This window comes from Silurus aristotelis (genome assembly GCF_946808225.1).
Source record: "Silurus aristotelis genome assembly, chromosome: 15".
In the NCBI taxonomy this organism is placed as follows: domain Eukaryota; kingdom Metazoa; phylum Chordata; class Actinopteri; order Siluriformes; family Siluridae; genus Silurus; species Silurus aristotelis.
Genome location: NC_139588.1, coordinates 5,446,621 through 5,461,729, shown reverse-complemented (window position 1 = coordinate 5,461,729; position 15,109 = coordinate 5,446,621). Strand labels below are relative to the sequence as shown.

The window sequence follows — 15,109 nt, the reverse complement described above, 5'->3', positions numbered from 1 at the left end:
TAATGCAAATAAACAAAAGGAACATGTATGTGTACACTAAAAAATACTTTTTGGTTTAGTAAAATATATTAAATGAATCGTCTTAATTTTAACATTGTTATATTAAATTTCACTGAGAATTTAGTCCATGTTTATTTCTTTGTCTGCATTGTATGATTCTTGTTTACCTGATTCGATAGACATCAACGTTCATCTCAATTGCATAACCTGGCATTAATAATATTTTTTCTATAGTTTTATAAAAGTTTATTGAGCCATAAAGCACTGTTTTTCATGTTAAAACAACAATTCGAAACTGATTATTAGACATTCTTTACCGTAACTGCTAGACAGTGGCAGACAGTAAGTAAATGTTATTCGTTACTGTACTTAAGTGTGTATCTGTACTTTACTAAAGTATTTAGATTTGTGGAGACAAATATCTGAATATCAACTACATTTTGTACAAAAATCAGTCGTTCCTTTTTATTTATGAGTGGATAAAAACTTAACTGGTCAAACACACAGCAATCCATCCAATCAGGGTTGAGCGCACGCTCTGTTGTGAACTTGATTTGATTGGTATCTACTTATCATTAACAAACAGTTCAGCATCAGATTAACAGCAAGCAGAACATTTAGAGAGGAATAAATAATGGAAGAAACTCCTGACTCAAACTTTATTCTTATTTATCCATATATAGTACTTATACAATATACTTTATCAGCCTTATTTGTGTGATTTTTTGGTAAGTAGTTAAAACTAAGGTTTTGGGCACATGATAGTTTGAATAGATATCAATCAGTGTTTGACTCATTAATATCGTTCTATTAAAGAAAATTTTAACAACTTATTAACGTTGAAGTGTAAAGCCTCTAATTCAAGTCCTGTCATATCTGTTAAGTTTTTTCTATTGTTAAACAATATGTAAATTGTTGGTTAAAAGCAATGTCTTGTGAACACATGTTTATATCAACAGGAAGTAAACTGTATTATATCAGGGTTTGGTTACAGTGCACATGAGCCAGTGAGTGTAAAATTAGGACTATATAGTGACTATAGAGTGATTGGTCTAATTATCACATTCAGACATGTATAAATCTATGCATGTTTTTGCATGTTATAATGTTGTGTTAATTTTTTTTTTCCTATTCTTTTTTCACACTGTGAAATACAAAATAGTGAAAGTGTTTTACATTATTGTTGTAGTATAACGACTCGTATCTGTTCATTTACAGAGTGGACTTACTCTTAGGACAAGCCAACACAGTGGACATTTAAGGTTTTCAAACTTGAGGGTTTTTTTTTTGTGTGTGTGTGTGTGTGTGTGTGTGTGTGTGTGTGTGTGTGTAATCAAGGTTGTAAGTCCAGCTGCTGAAAACGTCAAAAAAATATGGTCTTCTTTATTCCTGCTTTATTTTGTGAAGCTGAGTTATTTATAGAGGATAGTAAATCTGTAGTGCTATACAAGCTGCACATTGACTACTCTAAAATATATCCAAGTGTCATTTCTATAGTATTGTCCCTTGAGAATATATAATAAAATGATGGCTGAAATGTAAGGGGTGCACTCACTTTTGTGAGATACTGTATATCATTGATTACAGTTACTACTTTTTTGGATGTGGCATTCAAAAGTGACATTTAAGGTAAAACATATGTTGCTTCTGTGAAAAAGAAGAAAGTGGTTTCAGTTTATTTGGGAAAGGCAATTAATTAATGCTAGTTTGATGTGACTAAGCTAATACCATCTTGCCGATAATTAGTGGTGGACAAAGTGCACAAACCATGTACTTGGGTTAAAGTGGAGATACATGGTAAAATATCACTCCAGTAAAAGTAAAAATCCTCCCTTTAAAGTTTTGCTTGAGTAAAAGTACAAAAGTATTTGCCTTGTACTTAAATATCCAAAATAGGTACATTGATTTATTATGGCTATAATGTACATATCATTTTTCTCACAAGACTGTTGCTTAATTAACTTATGTGAAAAGACTCTGTACTTACTTTTTTGAAGTAGTTGAAAAGAAGGTTTTGGGCTCATGATAAATGTATTAGATATCAATCAGTATTTGACTAATTAAATCATTCTATTAATAGATTAGCATGTTAAGAGTAACATTAGTCACAAATTACATTTACTTTGTTGCTGGTGGTAACGCAAACTGATGTTTGCTAGCTTAATGATGAGTAATTGTAAAATAGTGAGCTAACTTGGTCATATAGACCTGTAAACTACTGCTGATCTGTATCAAATCTTGTTTCTCAATAATAAGTAAAATGGCAGGCAAAAGAAGCAAACTAAGTTCAGAATCCAGGATGTTAACGATAAATACACAATCAATCAATCAATCTTCTGCAAACCTGTCTAACACCCATATTTTTAGTTTTCCAACTTTAATTTTACCTTATCTCCCACCATTGTGTTTGAATAACCAGCTTCTTTCCAATTTAATAAAATAATGGTGGCAGTATTAATCCATATCTATTTATTTTAAGTAACATGACCTATTTATGGTATTTATGGTCCTTCATAACCCTGTAACACTGTAACCACTTCGAATCTTCTTCTGACACATATACTACTGTTGACAGATCACCTCTTCAGAAGTTAGAAGCAAAGTACTTTGTTCTTACCAGTGGTGGGCTGTGCATCTTAAACCGAGGCCTTCAGTGGTGTCCTACCTAAATCAATCTACCTATTAATACCATCCTTGTGATGACACAGCTATAGAAACCATCAATAATTTAAAGAAACGCAGTAGAACAAAATGTTGCTTTACAGACAGGAATCTCATACAGTGAGATTAAATGGAATTACTAAAGAAAGAAACCGAATCAACACAATTCAACAAGTCTCTTTTCACTGCAGCCACAGCTGCACCGCCCACAAATGTCATCTACAGCAGAATCATCGATATTATCCCCATAAAATGACCCAGAGTTATCCCTGTATTTTAGTGCATTTTTTTCTAGTCATTACGGTTTTCCTGTGGATTTGAAATGAAGGCAAATTGTGTGTTTTTCTGCAAAATCTATGAGAAAGAAAACACAAAAGTATAAATGGTTCATGAAAAAGGTTAATAACTGTTTTGAGCTGTTTTGGTTGATCTTGTCCATCTTGTAAATGTCCTCGTAAGTATATCTGCGACCAAATATATTTCTTCTTCTCTGTAAGCCATTGTGGACTAAAAAAAACAGCTATTTAATCTATATGAATATATTTGAGATTGTGCACTTGAACAAATGCATTTTGAAAGCTCTGAAAAGTGCACTCTCTGGCCATCCAGTCAAAAGACGTGAAAATGTTGATGTGTTATGACATTTGCGAGTCGGCCTGGGGGAAAGCAAATGGAAGTCTTATGGTTTTTTTTTTTATCCATTTAGATGCCAATTTGCTGCTGTGCTTGGAAAATCCAGTTTTATCTCGCTGGACAGATGGCCTTAGATTTGTCTCAAAAATGTCTCACTGTTCTTTAAAAGAACTACTGGTTTAAAGAGGTCCTGTGCCTGCAAATGCATTTGTGGTAAACTGGTGTATTTGTTTTTGCCAAACCTGCAGCTGTGCATGAACAAACACCTCCACCTTGGAGATGTCTGAAGGATATTGTTTCAGAAATAATGTGAATTGTTTAAAAGCGATTCTGCTAACCTGAGTATGATGCTTTATTGTTTGTTTTTTTTATCATTTTTTCTCCTAGCTACACTTCCATTTCATGATTTGTGACTGTGCTGTCATGAACATAAATATTTTATGTGCTTACAGATGCCTGTAGGTCACATGATGTATCTCTCGGGGTTTTCTGAGAATCAAGTTGTCTGACTTTGGACTGAATTTTCTGGAATGCTAACTCCTGGGAAGAACAGTCTTGAAGAGTCTTGCATTTTTGTGTGTTTGTGTATGTATGTATGTATGTGTGTGTATATATATATATATATGTATTTATGGTTTTTTTTGGTTTTTATCCTGTTCACTGTAGAATTTCTAATTCTTTGGAGATGTCATTGTAACCCTTACCAGATTTCCCAACAGTCACTTCTCAGATGACATGGCTGATGTCCTTTTGTTTTGCTATGATGTAGACAATGCTTAGTGCTCCAGCAGGACATCAAACTGCAGAAAGATGCTTTAATAGAGCTTAATAGATGCTTTTAAACACTTTTCAATGACTAATCTGGCCTATAAAGGAAAGATGTACTTGATCTTCCCCACCTGTTTTCTGAATGCAAGTTTACTTCGGAGAGAAATTGTGTATATTTTTTAATCTGTTCAATTCAATTCAATTCATTTTTATTTGTATAGCGCTTTTAACAATAAACATTGTCTAAAAACAGCTTTACACAGATAATGTGGTGATTAAAAGTTAATATATGTTCTTTATAATTAAGTTTGTCCCTGATGATCGAGCCGGTGGCGACTGTGGCAAGGAAAAACTCCCCGAGATGGCATAAGGAAGAAACCTTGAGAGGAACCAGACTTAAGAGGGAACCTCATCCACATCTGTGTTGCACTGAATGTCCATTTGTAGCAGATATACGATGTTGCGGGGTACAGTGATGATGATCAGAAGCGAAAAGTAGTCCTGAGTCAGTGTAGCAGACTGTTTACATTACCTACAGTCCAATCCATCCTCAAAGCGCCCGTTCTTACTCCAGAATTTCATGAAACCACACAAGGCGTTAATGAGAAACCGAGAGAGAGGAAGAGAAGGATATGGATTATTAAGTGTCTTTATTGTTGTATGAAAGTTAAGGACACTGTGCAGTTTGGACTCTGGTAAGACTCGCTATGGCAGCATAACTAAAAGGGAGAACCAGAAGGTAACACAGACATGAGGGATCTCTGGGATAAGAGACGACCCACCACACCACCATCAACAAACCTGACTGAATGTGTGAGAGTGAGGGGACGACAGCATACAAATATTTCAGTTCACCAAACACTCTATATCCATGATCCCTCCAGATCTGCTCCTTTACCTAAGAAAAAATCTACTGATAAAAGGCTTGACTAAATAAATAAATTTTCAACCTCGACTTGAACACTGAGACTGTGTCTGAGTTGTCTGTTGTTTGTGCTCACCTAAATGAAAGACAAGTAGACGTGGTGGTGGAATGAGGAAGTGAAGGAAAGCATAAGGAGAAAGACGTTGGCAAAACAGGATTGGGATCAACAGAGAGATAAGAAAAGTAGGCAGGAGTACAAGGTGAACAGCAGCAGGTGAATAGGGATGTGGCGAAAGCCAACAAAAAGGCATATGAAGAACTGTATGAGAAGTTGGACACTAAGGAAAGAGAAATGGATTTATACCAGTTGGCCAGGCAGAGGGACCAAGCTGTGAAAGATGTGCTACAAGTTAGGGCAATAAAGGATGGAGATGGAAATGTTATGACTAGTGAGGAGAGTGTGTTGAGAAGATGGAGGGAGTATTTTGAGCAGCTGATGAAAATGACAGAGAGAGAAGGTTGGATGGTGTGGAGATGGTGAAGCAGGAAGTGGATAGGATTAGTAAGGAGGAAGTGAGAGCAGCGATTTAGAGGAAGAAGAGTGGAAAGTCGGTTGGACCAGATGACATAGCAATAGAAGAATGGAAAGTTTTTAACAAGATTGTTTATCAAGATTCTGTAAGGTGAGAGAATGCCTGGGGAATGAAGAAGGAGTGTGCTGGTACCAATCTTTAAGCATAAGGGAGATGTGCAGACCTGCAGTAACTACAGGGAAATAACGTTGATCAGTCACAAAATGAAGTTATGGGAAAGAGTAGTGGAAGCCAGGCTGAAAGAAGAGGTGACCATCTGTGAACAACAGTATGGTTTCATGCTGAGGACGAGCACCACAGACACATTATTTGCTTTGAGAATGTTGATGGAGAAGTATAGAGAAGGTCAGAAGGAGTTGCATTGTGTATATGTGGATTTAGAGAAAGCGTGCGACAGGGTGCCAAGAGAGGAGTTGTGGTTTTGTATGAAAAAGTCAGGTGTGTCAGAGAAGTATGTGAGGGTGGTGCAGGACATGTATGAGGACAGTGTGACAGCAGTGAAGTGTGCAGTAGGAACGACAGATTGGTTCAAGGTGAGGGTTGGACTGCATCAAGGATCGGCTCTGAGCCCTTTCCTGTTTGTAGTGGTGATGGACAGTTTGACGGACAATGTCAAACAGGAGTCTCTGTGGACTGATGTTTGCGGTTGATATTGTTATTTGTGATGAGAGTAGGTTAAGTAGAGCCTGGAGAGGTGGAGGTATGTGCTGAAAGGAAGAGGAATAAAAGTCAGTAAAAGTAAGACCAAGTACATGTGTGTGAATGAGAGGGAGAGCAGTGGAGTGGTGCGGTTGCAGGAAGAAGAGGTGAAGAAGGTGGATGAGTTCAGGTACCTGGGGTCAACAGTGCAAAGTAATGGAGAGAAGTGAAGAAAAGACTGCAGGCAGGGTGGAGTGGGTGGAGAAGAGTGATAGCAGGAATGATTTGTCATAGAAGAGTATCTGCAAGAGTGAAAGGGAAAGTTTATAGGACTGTGGTGAAACCTGAGATGTTGTATGGTTTAGAGACAGTGGCATTGAGTAAAAGACAGGAGGTGGAGCTGGAGGTAGCGGAGCTGAAGATGTTAAGGTTTTCGTTGGGAGTGACAAGGATAGACAGGATTAGAAACAAGCTAATTAGACTAAACACGAATGTCGGACGCTTTGGAGACAAAGGGAGGGAGGCGATTGAGATGGTTTGAACATGTCCTACATCGATAGGAGAATGCTAAGGATGGAGCCACCAGGAAGGAGGAAAAGATGAAGACCAAGGAGGAGGTTTTTGTATGTGGTGAGGGAAGACATGCAGATAGTTGGTTTGAAAGAAGGTGATATAGAGGACAGGGGGGATGGAGACGGATGATCCGCTGTTGGCGACCCCTAATGGGAGAAACCGAAAGAAGAAGTTTGTGCTCACCTGAGCTTTTTTGTTTATATATATATATATATATATATATATATATATATATATATATATATATATATATATATATATATATATATATATATACTACGTGTATAATGTATAACAGTTACGTTTCATTCTCACATGAATAAATCACACGTTCAATTCCGCGTGCACGAGCGCAGCGCTGCAACCGCTGTTTAGGCCTCATGGCGGGAGGTGACGTAATATTGGGCGTGTCTGTGTCGTAGGTCCCGCCCCTCAGCACCAAAGCGGGAGCGGATTTTTACGACCGCCGGCGCGGTAGAGCAGAAACGCGGCTCGGCGCTGTAGCTTCACACGAATTGGTTTTCTGAGACGCGACGGGGGATATCTTTTCTTTTATTCGAATAAGTACATTTCTTTCATTTCCCCTACTAAAGCAACAGCGAAAATGAGTACCATTAACGTGAAGAAACTGAAAGTGAACGAGCTGAAGGACGAGCTGAAGAAGCGTCAGCTGTCGGACAAGGGCTTGAAGGCCGAGCTCATGGACCGGCTACAGGCCGCGCTCGACGCCGAGGCCCAAGAGGGAGACGCGGCGCTCGACGCGGAGGACGAAGAGGAGGAAAATGGCGACGAGGGCCAAGCCGCAGCGCTTGAGCAGGAGTGCATGGGCGAAGAGCTGGATGAGGACGAAGAGCCCGCGGGCGAGAACATGGAGGCCGAGGAGCAAAATGGAGGCGGCGGCGCTGCCCCGCCGGTGAGCGCTCAGGACAAGTGCGACGAGGACCTTGGGCAGGACGACGAAATGGCCGACGAAGAGGAAGAAGGAGATGAAGCGGGCCAGGAAGAGGAGGAGGACGAAGATGGAGACGCCGGGATTGAGATGGACAAAGCGTTCGATGAGGATGAAGAGGAGGAGGATGAAGACGCCGCCGCAGCCGCCGAGAAAATCGACGAAGAAGATGGTGAGCAAGAGCCGCAGACGACTGAGGGTGAGTTTCGGCGACATGCGTTCAATCCCGCTGCCGGGCAATGCGCTCGCCTTACCGCCAGGACTCGGTCCGGAATCAGCGTGCGATAAGCGGCTCATTTTTTTGTTCGATTTTATCGTTCTCTTTCTATTCGGCGACGTTTTATTGTGCGTATTTTTAATCCCGTTAAGCTGTAAGGTTAACTCGGATACCGCTAGGGCTTTTCTTCTTTCCTTTGCTAGCTTAGTGATTAGCCGAACCCCTGGGACAATGGCTGAAGTGAATGGTGTCGCAGGCGTTCATTTGGCTCTTGTTCTTTGTCTAATGAACGCTATTGTGCGTGTGGTTTTTTTCTTCTTTTTTTTTTTCCAAGTTACCATAAACTAAATTCTTTAGGCACCAGGGAGGAAAAAAGAGTTTTAGATACTGCTCTGTGAGAGAGCTGTATGATTATTTTCGCCATTTTGTTATTCATAGACGACCTTTAAGCGAACAAAGATAGGCAGGATGTGTGTTTCTGCAGGAGTATAGTATAGACTCGATCTTGTATGTTTATTCATATGTATGTGTGTGTATATATAGTGGTTAGTTTTCTATGTTTCAAAATCTGTTAATGATCAGGGTTTGTTCAGTGAATGAGAGTCAGGTCTCTGTTGTGGCTCTGTTATAACACACAATGATCAGCATGTAAGTAACTGGTCATGACATGATCCTTTTTGCAGGTCTGTTTTCTCCATATGTGTATTCTCCATATATTTGTTTGGGGTCTGGGTGGGGACAAAAGACGTGAAGTATAACTAAAATAATACCTCGTCTTCTGTTTTGTAATGTAAAGTCTAACCTTCTCGCCCGGTTCATTCCATCCGAATGGGCTGATCATTTTGCTATTACCTAGAGCATGAGAACACATCATTCTTTAATTGATTTTTTTTTCCTTTATTTATTGATTTATTTTCTTCCAACCCATCAGCGAATACTTAAAGCGTGTGCGAAGGAGAGCCTCGGAGAGCTCCTGGATGTGTGGGCCACCCTTAACCAGGGTCCAACACACCTATTTCATCACTGTTTGTTTTATTTTCAAAGGAGATGCGGACAAAGACATCAGTGCTGATCAGAAGAATAAGAAGGGTGTTAAGAGACGCCGAGAGGAACATGGAAGGGGCTACTTTGAATTTATTGAAGAAAGCAAATACAGCCGGTAAGGATGGGAGTAATGGCCTTCATTATCCCCGAAGTGCCACTTTTAATATGTATTGGCTTTAAGAGCCAATGCCTTACCTTTTTGATAATAATATAAAAAAAAAGTGAAAACACCCTCTTTCATAAAATATAAATCATTTGAATGGGGGGTAATAAAACCTTACCTTGCAGTGCTTTTGTGTAAACTATCTAAAGACTGCAGAAATGACCTTTTTGCAAATATTTATTTGGATTTAAGTTTGAAAACCATGTCACTGTTCCTCATAATGTTTGGCAAGGCCATTTGTTGTACGCACATATGGTTTGTGAAAGCACCACATTGGCTCTAAGGGACGAGGGGCGTTTAGTCCACATTTCAGCGGGTCATGTAGCCGAATGCATGCCTTTGTGGCGATTGAGGTGTTCTGGTAACGAACCACATACAGGAGATAACGAGCAGGATGGGTTTTTTTTTGTTGTAGCAGTGTTCCAGCGTTCATTCTTCGTGGCTTGCATGCAGTGCACATCTAGCTCTTCTGACTTCATGTTCTCTTGCAGGAGACTTTATTCAAGTCTGTTTAGTTTTTTTTGTTGTTTGTTTCTCTGGATGTCAGTTTTCTCTTGCGTTCCCTGTCTTAGTATTTCCTGGTATTCGTATTCCTTAGTGTATTCTGGTTTCGTTTTTTTTTTTGTTTGTTTGTTTGTGTGCGAGACTGAAGGAAGGTAAGACAGTATGGTTTCATTTCATTTTTTTTTTTTTTGGCTTGGTAAACGGGTGAGTATGTTTGTATGTGACAAATTAGAATTTAACCCTTTTTTTTTTTTCAATTCAATACCTTTTCTTTCTTCAAATCAATTAGTTTTAGACCCTCCTTTTATGAGTCCTGAGTACGTATTTGGCTCACAATGACTTTCATGAGACACAGCTTGGGGATATGAAGTTACTGGAAGGCCTTTTAATAATTTAGCATCATTGTAAGTTATGTCTCTTGTGATCCAGGGTTATAACCTTAATTTTCAACCTGTCACAACAAAGAGCAGCAGGATTTTCTTTTAAGTCCCTTTGCTGTCTGATTGGCCCATGAAGCTACTTTCATGTAAAACCAAGCTTGTGTCCTTTTTTTTTTTTTAAAGATTATTTAAATATTACTGCCCGAGACAGTCCTTTAGTCAAGTTATGAACTCCAGTCAGGGTTGGTTAGCCATTGGGTCTTTTGGATTTAATGGTCGTGCCTCATCTTTTTCAGGGCCAAATCTCCCCTGCCACCTCTGGAGGAAGAGGATGAGGAGTTTGATGATACACTGGTGTGTCTTGACCCATGTAAGTTATGCTCCCCTATGTAAGCATTTGAGCATCGTTCATTTTGTGATGTATACCTGAAACCCACGTGTAGTCGAGTGCACCTCAGTGATCCCTTTGTTTGTGTAGACAACTGCGACTTGCACTTCAAAGTATCCAGAGATCGCTACAGCGCCACTTCACTCACGATGGAGAGCTTTGCCTACCTCTGGGCAGGGGGCCGAGCTTCCTACGGCGTGAACAAAGGCAAAGTCTGCCTCGAAATGAAGGTGGGGACTGTGCCATTACACCGCACACATTTTATCTATGCATAGTGTATGTTGGGCATCTGAATAACTTGTAATTGTGACACCTGCAGATTATTGAGAAGATCCCTGTGAAGCATGTGAAGAGTAAGAACATGGATGTCCATGATGTGCAGATGGGTTGGTCTCTGGCTAATGGCAGTTTGCTGCTTGGTAAGTAAACCGACTGCACTGATCTGTATGTGTTATAAAAAGTTTACAAACCTACATGTGCTCTCCGGTAAACTGAAGTTATTTTCTTGTTAGTCTTAATTATAATTCAAGAGTAAAACAATAATCACCATTTTAAAAAAAAAAAGGTGTAGGCGGTACACTTTCTAATACATTTAAATGATCAGACTTGAGAGCTATTGCAGTAGCTGGTATCTGTTTGTGATTTTGTTATCTGAAGTGTGATTCTCTGTATGCTGTGTTTCAGCATATACTACCTCCTTTATTATTATTATCTGACTGGGTGGGTCTGTTTCTCACCAGGTGAGGAGGAGCATTCATACTCTTTTGCTATCAAGGGCAAGAAGACGTCAAATTGTGTGACCGAAGACTACGGCGAGGCTTTCGACGAAAACGATGTTGTTGGCTGCTGCATTGTACGATTTCTCTCAAGTGTCAAGTCTTGATTTAAAAAAATAATTTATTCAGTATGCACTAAATTATTATTTTTTTTGTTTAATGTTCTTCTTTTCCGCACAGAATTTCGACGGCGATGAAGTCGAAATATCGTACTCTAAGAACGGGAAGGATCTCGGTGTGGCGTTCAAAGTCGATAAGGAGGCTCTGGCTGGCCGTGCCCTCTTCCCCCATGTTCTCTGCCACAACTGTGCTGTGGAATTTAATTTTGGACAGAAGGAGACTCCGTATTTTCCTCAGACAGAAGGCTTTACTTTCATGCAACAAATCCCAGTTGAGGAACGTGTTCGTGGACCCAAAGGGCCTGAGACCAAGAAAGACTGTGAGGTACCTTCAAAACCTCAGTTTGAGTTTCCTTTTATTTACTTGTTTTCATGGTGTTTTTTTTATTTTAATTTTTTTCCCTCCAATCTAATTGTCTAGGTCATTGTGATGGTTGGCCTCCCTGGATCAGGGAAATCTACGTGGGTGATGAAGCATGTCGAGGAGAACCCTGGAAAATACACGATTCTGGGAACTAACACTATTGTGGAAAAGATGATGGTGAGCATTTTATCTTTTCTTGCGTTTAAACAATTATTCACTATATACTATTTCATCTTTATACTTTAGCTGACCGATGTATACTGTTAAACATCACTTTCCATTTGCAGATAAACAGTTTGAAACGACAGAACAAGGACACCACGAAGCTCAGTGCCATCTCCCAGAGCGCACCTCTCTTCCTCGGCAAGTTCATTGAGATCGCAGCCCGCAAGAAGAGGAATTATATTTTGGATCAGGTAAACAGTTTGTGCCCATATGATGAGACCGATTTTGGTTTTTTCCATCCGGCTTATTTATTTCTTTTTTCTTATAAGACCAACGTTTCTGCTGCTGCCCAGAGGAGGAAGATGTGCTTGTTTGCTGGCTTTCAGCGCAAAGCTGTTGTCGTCTTGCCCACAGATGAGGCTTACAAGGAGCGCACGCAGAAAAAAGCTGAAACGGACGGCAAAGACGTCCCCGAGCACGCCGTGTTAAAGATGAAGGGTGAGCTTTTGTTTAGCTGTGCGCAATTTCAGATACGAGGGCTGTTTGCTGCAAAGAAGTTACTATAGATATAATTAACAGTTCTAAACAGTTCAGGTGGGGTTTTTATATTATTATTATTATTACTACTACTAATAACAGGCTTAAAGAAGGAAATAAATAACATTTACTATAAACCTTGCAGTTTTACTTTGTAAAAATAGTAGGTGATTTGTAATGCTTCTCATTGTTCTACAACAGGCTGATAAATTATTGCAATAAACACCATGAAGGTTTCTGTTTTTGTGTCCAGTCACAGCTATACAGCTTGATTTCCATAGTGCTAAAAGATCTTGACTTGAAAAAAGGTTTACCTTATAATAGTAAGGCCATAATGTTTCTTATATTTGTTTATAATTGTTTTCTTTCTTTGTGGCTTAAGTTTTTTGTGGCCAATCGACAAGCTGTAAACACCCATCCACGCACTGTGACGCAATATAGTGGTTTTATACCTGCATGTTTTTAATTAGAGTAATATTGGCATAACTGTCCTTCGTGGAAAATGCTGTCCTTCGTTTGTGCCTCTTCAAATGCCGTTATAGCCCAGTGTGAGTAGAGGTTACCACTTCTCTTTTTCAGGCATATACACATTGCCAGAAGTGGGTGACTGCTTCTCAGAGGTCACCTTTCTGGAGCTTCAGAAGGAAGAAGCCACCAAGCTTTTGGAGCAATACAAGGAGGAGAGCAAGAGTTCCCTGCCTCCAGAAAAGAAGCCAAACCAAGGCACACCCAAGAAAGGTGGAGCTCGTAGCCGAGGGGGCAAAGGCCAGTTTAACAGGGGAGGCGGCCCCGGTCCACGAGGGGGCAGAGGATCTTTCCAGAACCGTGGCAACTTCAGAGGGAGTAAGGACATCAATTTCTACCATGCATACATTTCTTTTCTTGGTTTGTGATTGACTTGTCACCCACTGGACGTTTAAGACACTTAGTTGAATTTAGTTGCAAACTTGTGATTAAGGACATGCCTGTGGTCATTCAAGACAGCCTAAATTTGTGTAAAAAACATATATATATTTTAATTAGCAAGAAATTAAATCTCCAAGTAGCATCAACTGGAAAATCGGAATAAGGTTTGCGAGTGCTTGATTTCTACCTTGTCTGCAAAAGTATTCACCTACTCCATGTTCCATTTGCTTTAACTAACCGCACTTGTATTTTTCTTTGGCACAAAGACACAAAGGAAATCCACTTTAGACTGTCAAAACATTTGATGCTATATCAGTAGTAATGCAAGCATTCGAGTCAGTAACATTTGAAATGAAAAGCATTCGGCGCATTGGATGCCGACCTCTGCTGGGCAATCACGTTTCTTTCACCATTCCATTGAGTGTGTACTCGTGTACTCTGCTTTAAAAAAAAAAAAAAACCTTGTTTTCTTTTTGGTGTAAAATCTGATTTTTTATTTTGATTATTTTTTTTTTTTTAGTGCCTGGTCCCCGTGGAGGCTACGGTAGGCCACCCAGAGGTGCTCTGCCACCTCCTGCCTTTAGAGGCGGCTTCCCAAATCGTGGCGGTTTTGGCCGAGGTGGTGGAGGACCTCCAAACAGGAACATGGTTCCTAGGGGACCTCCTTCTCGAGGTGGCATGGGGAACATGTCAAACAGAGGCGGTGCTATGAACCGTGGCAAGCCAATGCACAGGGGAAACATGAATCGTGGTGGTGGTCACGGTGGTGGACCCAGCAGGGGCAATTTCAACCCGGTACGTATGACTAATGTACAGAGTTTTGTCTCTTTTTGAATTTAAAACGATAGCATCACATTGATGCATTAGTGTATTTATTTGGTTCACATGCAATTTTTTTTTTTTTAAATAGAAATTCCGTGGACGTGGAGGAAACCAGCAGAACCGTGGAGGATATGGCAACAGGAATGGGAACTTTGGCATGAATAAAGCTCAAGCCTTCAATCAGAGCTGGCAGCAGGGGGTAAGTTGGGGTGTTGTGGGTTTTTTTTTTTTTTGTTATAAGGGTAGCTTTACTCTGAGAGCCTTACCAGTGGATTATTTTATAGTAAATTCAAAATGAATCAACAGAACAACTTAAAATATGATTATATTAAGATTTTAATGATAATTAACTGTGCCCCTTTTTCTTGATATCTTTAGTTCTGGAACCAGAAGCCATGGAGTCAGCAGTACCACCCAGGATATTATTAAGCGGGCTTTTGTATTAAAGACTAGTGGCATGTGGAGGACTCCCTCTTGTGACCACAGAGCCCCAACGATCTACTTTTACTGTCTTTTAAAAAAATTAATAAAACGTGTTTTAAGATGATTTACACGTGGACATGCATTCCACATCCCAACATCAGGTCACCTGTAGATGTGAGGGGTTTTCCTTTTCCTTACCTGTTTGTAAAAAAAATTCGCCCCCTCCTCTCCTTATTTTAGCTTTGTTTTGATATCCTATAAAGAACCACATTGTTCTTTTTTTTTTTTTTTTTTTTTCTGCATGGAATGCTTTTGGATTTCAGAGATGTGGATTTTATTGTCATTTTTACTAAATGTAAATTATTATTTTGCAAGTATGGTTTTTTTTTTTTGTGCAAGTATCATGGCATTTGAAAATCGGATCTTGCAGATCTGATGGTCACGTTTTAAAGGCTGTTAAAAGGCAGTTGTAGTTATTTAGCAAAAGCCTCTTCCATTAATGAGAAACCCATTCTATTTTACCCCTAACATATTGCTTATCCTGTTTGTGTTTTCAGTCCAGTGTGTACTAGTTTCATCTCCATAGGTTTACAATAAATGGGTTATTTGCTTTTGTACAA

General features: G+C 39.6%; 1 protein-coding gene across 1 annotated transcript; it reads left to right on the top strand.

The window, feature by feature from the left end:
• Positions 1-7,138: 7,138 nt before the first annotated feature.
• On the top strand, positions 7,139-15,109 carry hnrnpub (heterogeneous nuclear ribonucleoprotein Ub). Its single transcript, XM_083563019.1, has 14 exons — positions 7,139-7,880; positions 8,943-9,057; positions 10,286-10,359; positions 10,468-10,607; positions 10,697-10,796; positions 11,118-11,230; positions 11,334-11,597; positions 11,694-11,813; positions 11,924-12,052; positions 12,131-12,299; positions 12,918-13,181; positions 13,765-14,039; positions 14,155-14,265; positions 14,445-15,109. The coding sequence occupies exons 1-14, from the start codon at positions 7,337-7,339 to the stop codon at positions 14,493-14,495; spliced, it is 2,469 nt and encodes an 822-aa protein (XP_083419145.1). The 5' UTR covers positions 7,139-7,336; the 3' UTR covers positions 14,496-15,109.

Coding starts and splice junctions, on each gene's coding strand:
- hnrnpub (XM_083563019.1), top strand. CDS start 7,337: ATGAGTACCATTAACGTGAAGAAACTGAAAGTGAACGAGCTGAAGGAC. Junction 10,360..10,467: donor ACTGGTGTGTCTTGACCCAT/GTAAGTTATGCT, acceptor TTGTTTGTGTAG/ACAACTGCGACTTGCACTTC. Junction 13,182..13,764: donor CCGTGGCAACTTCAGAGGGA/GTAAGGACATCA, acceptor TTTTTTTTTTAG/TGCCTGGTCCCCGTGGAGGC.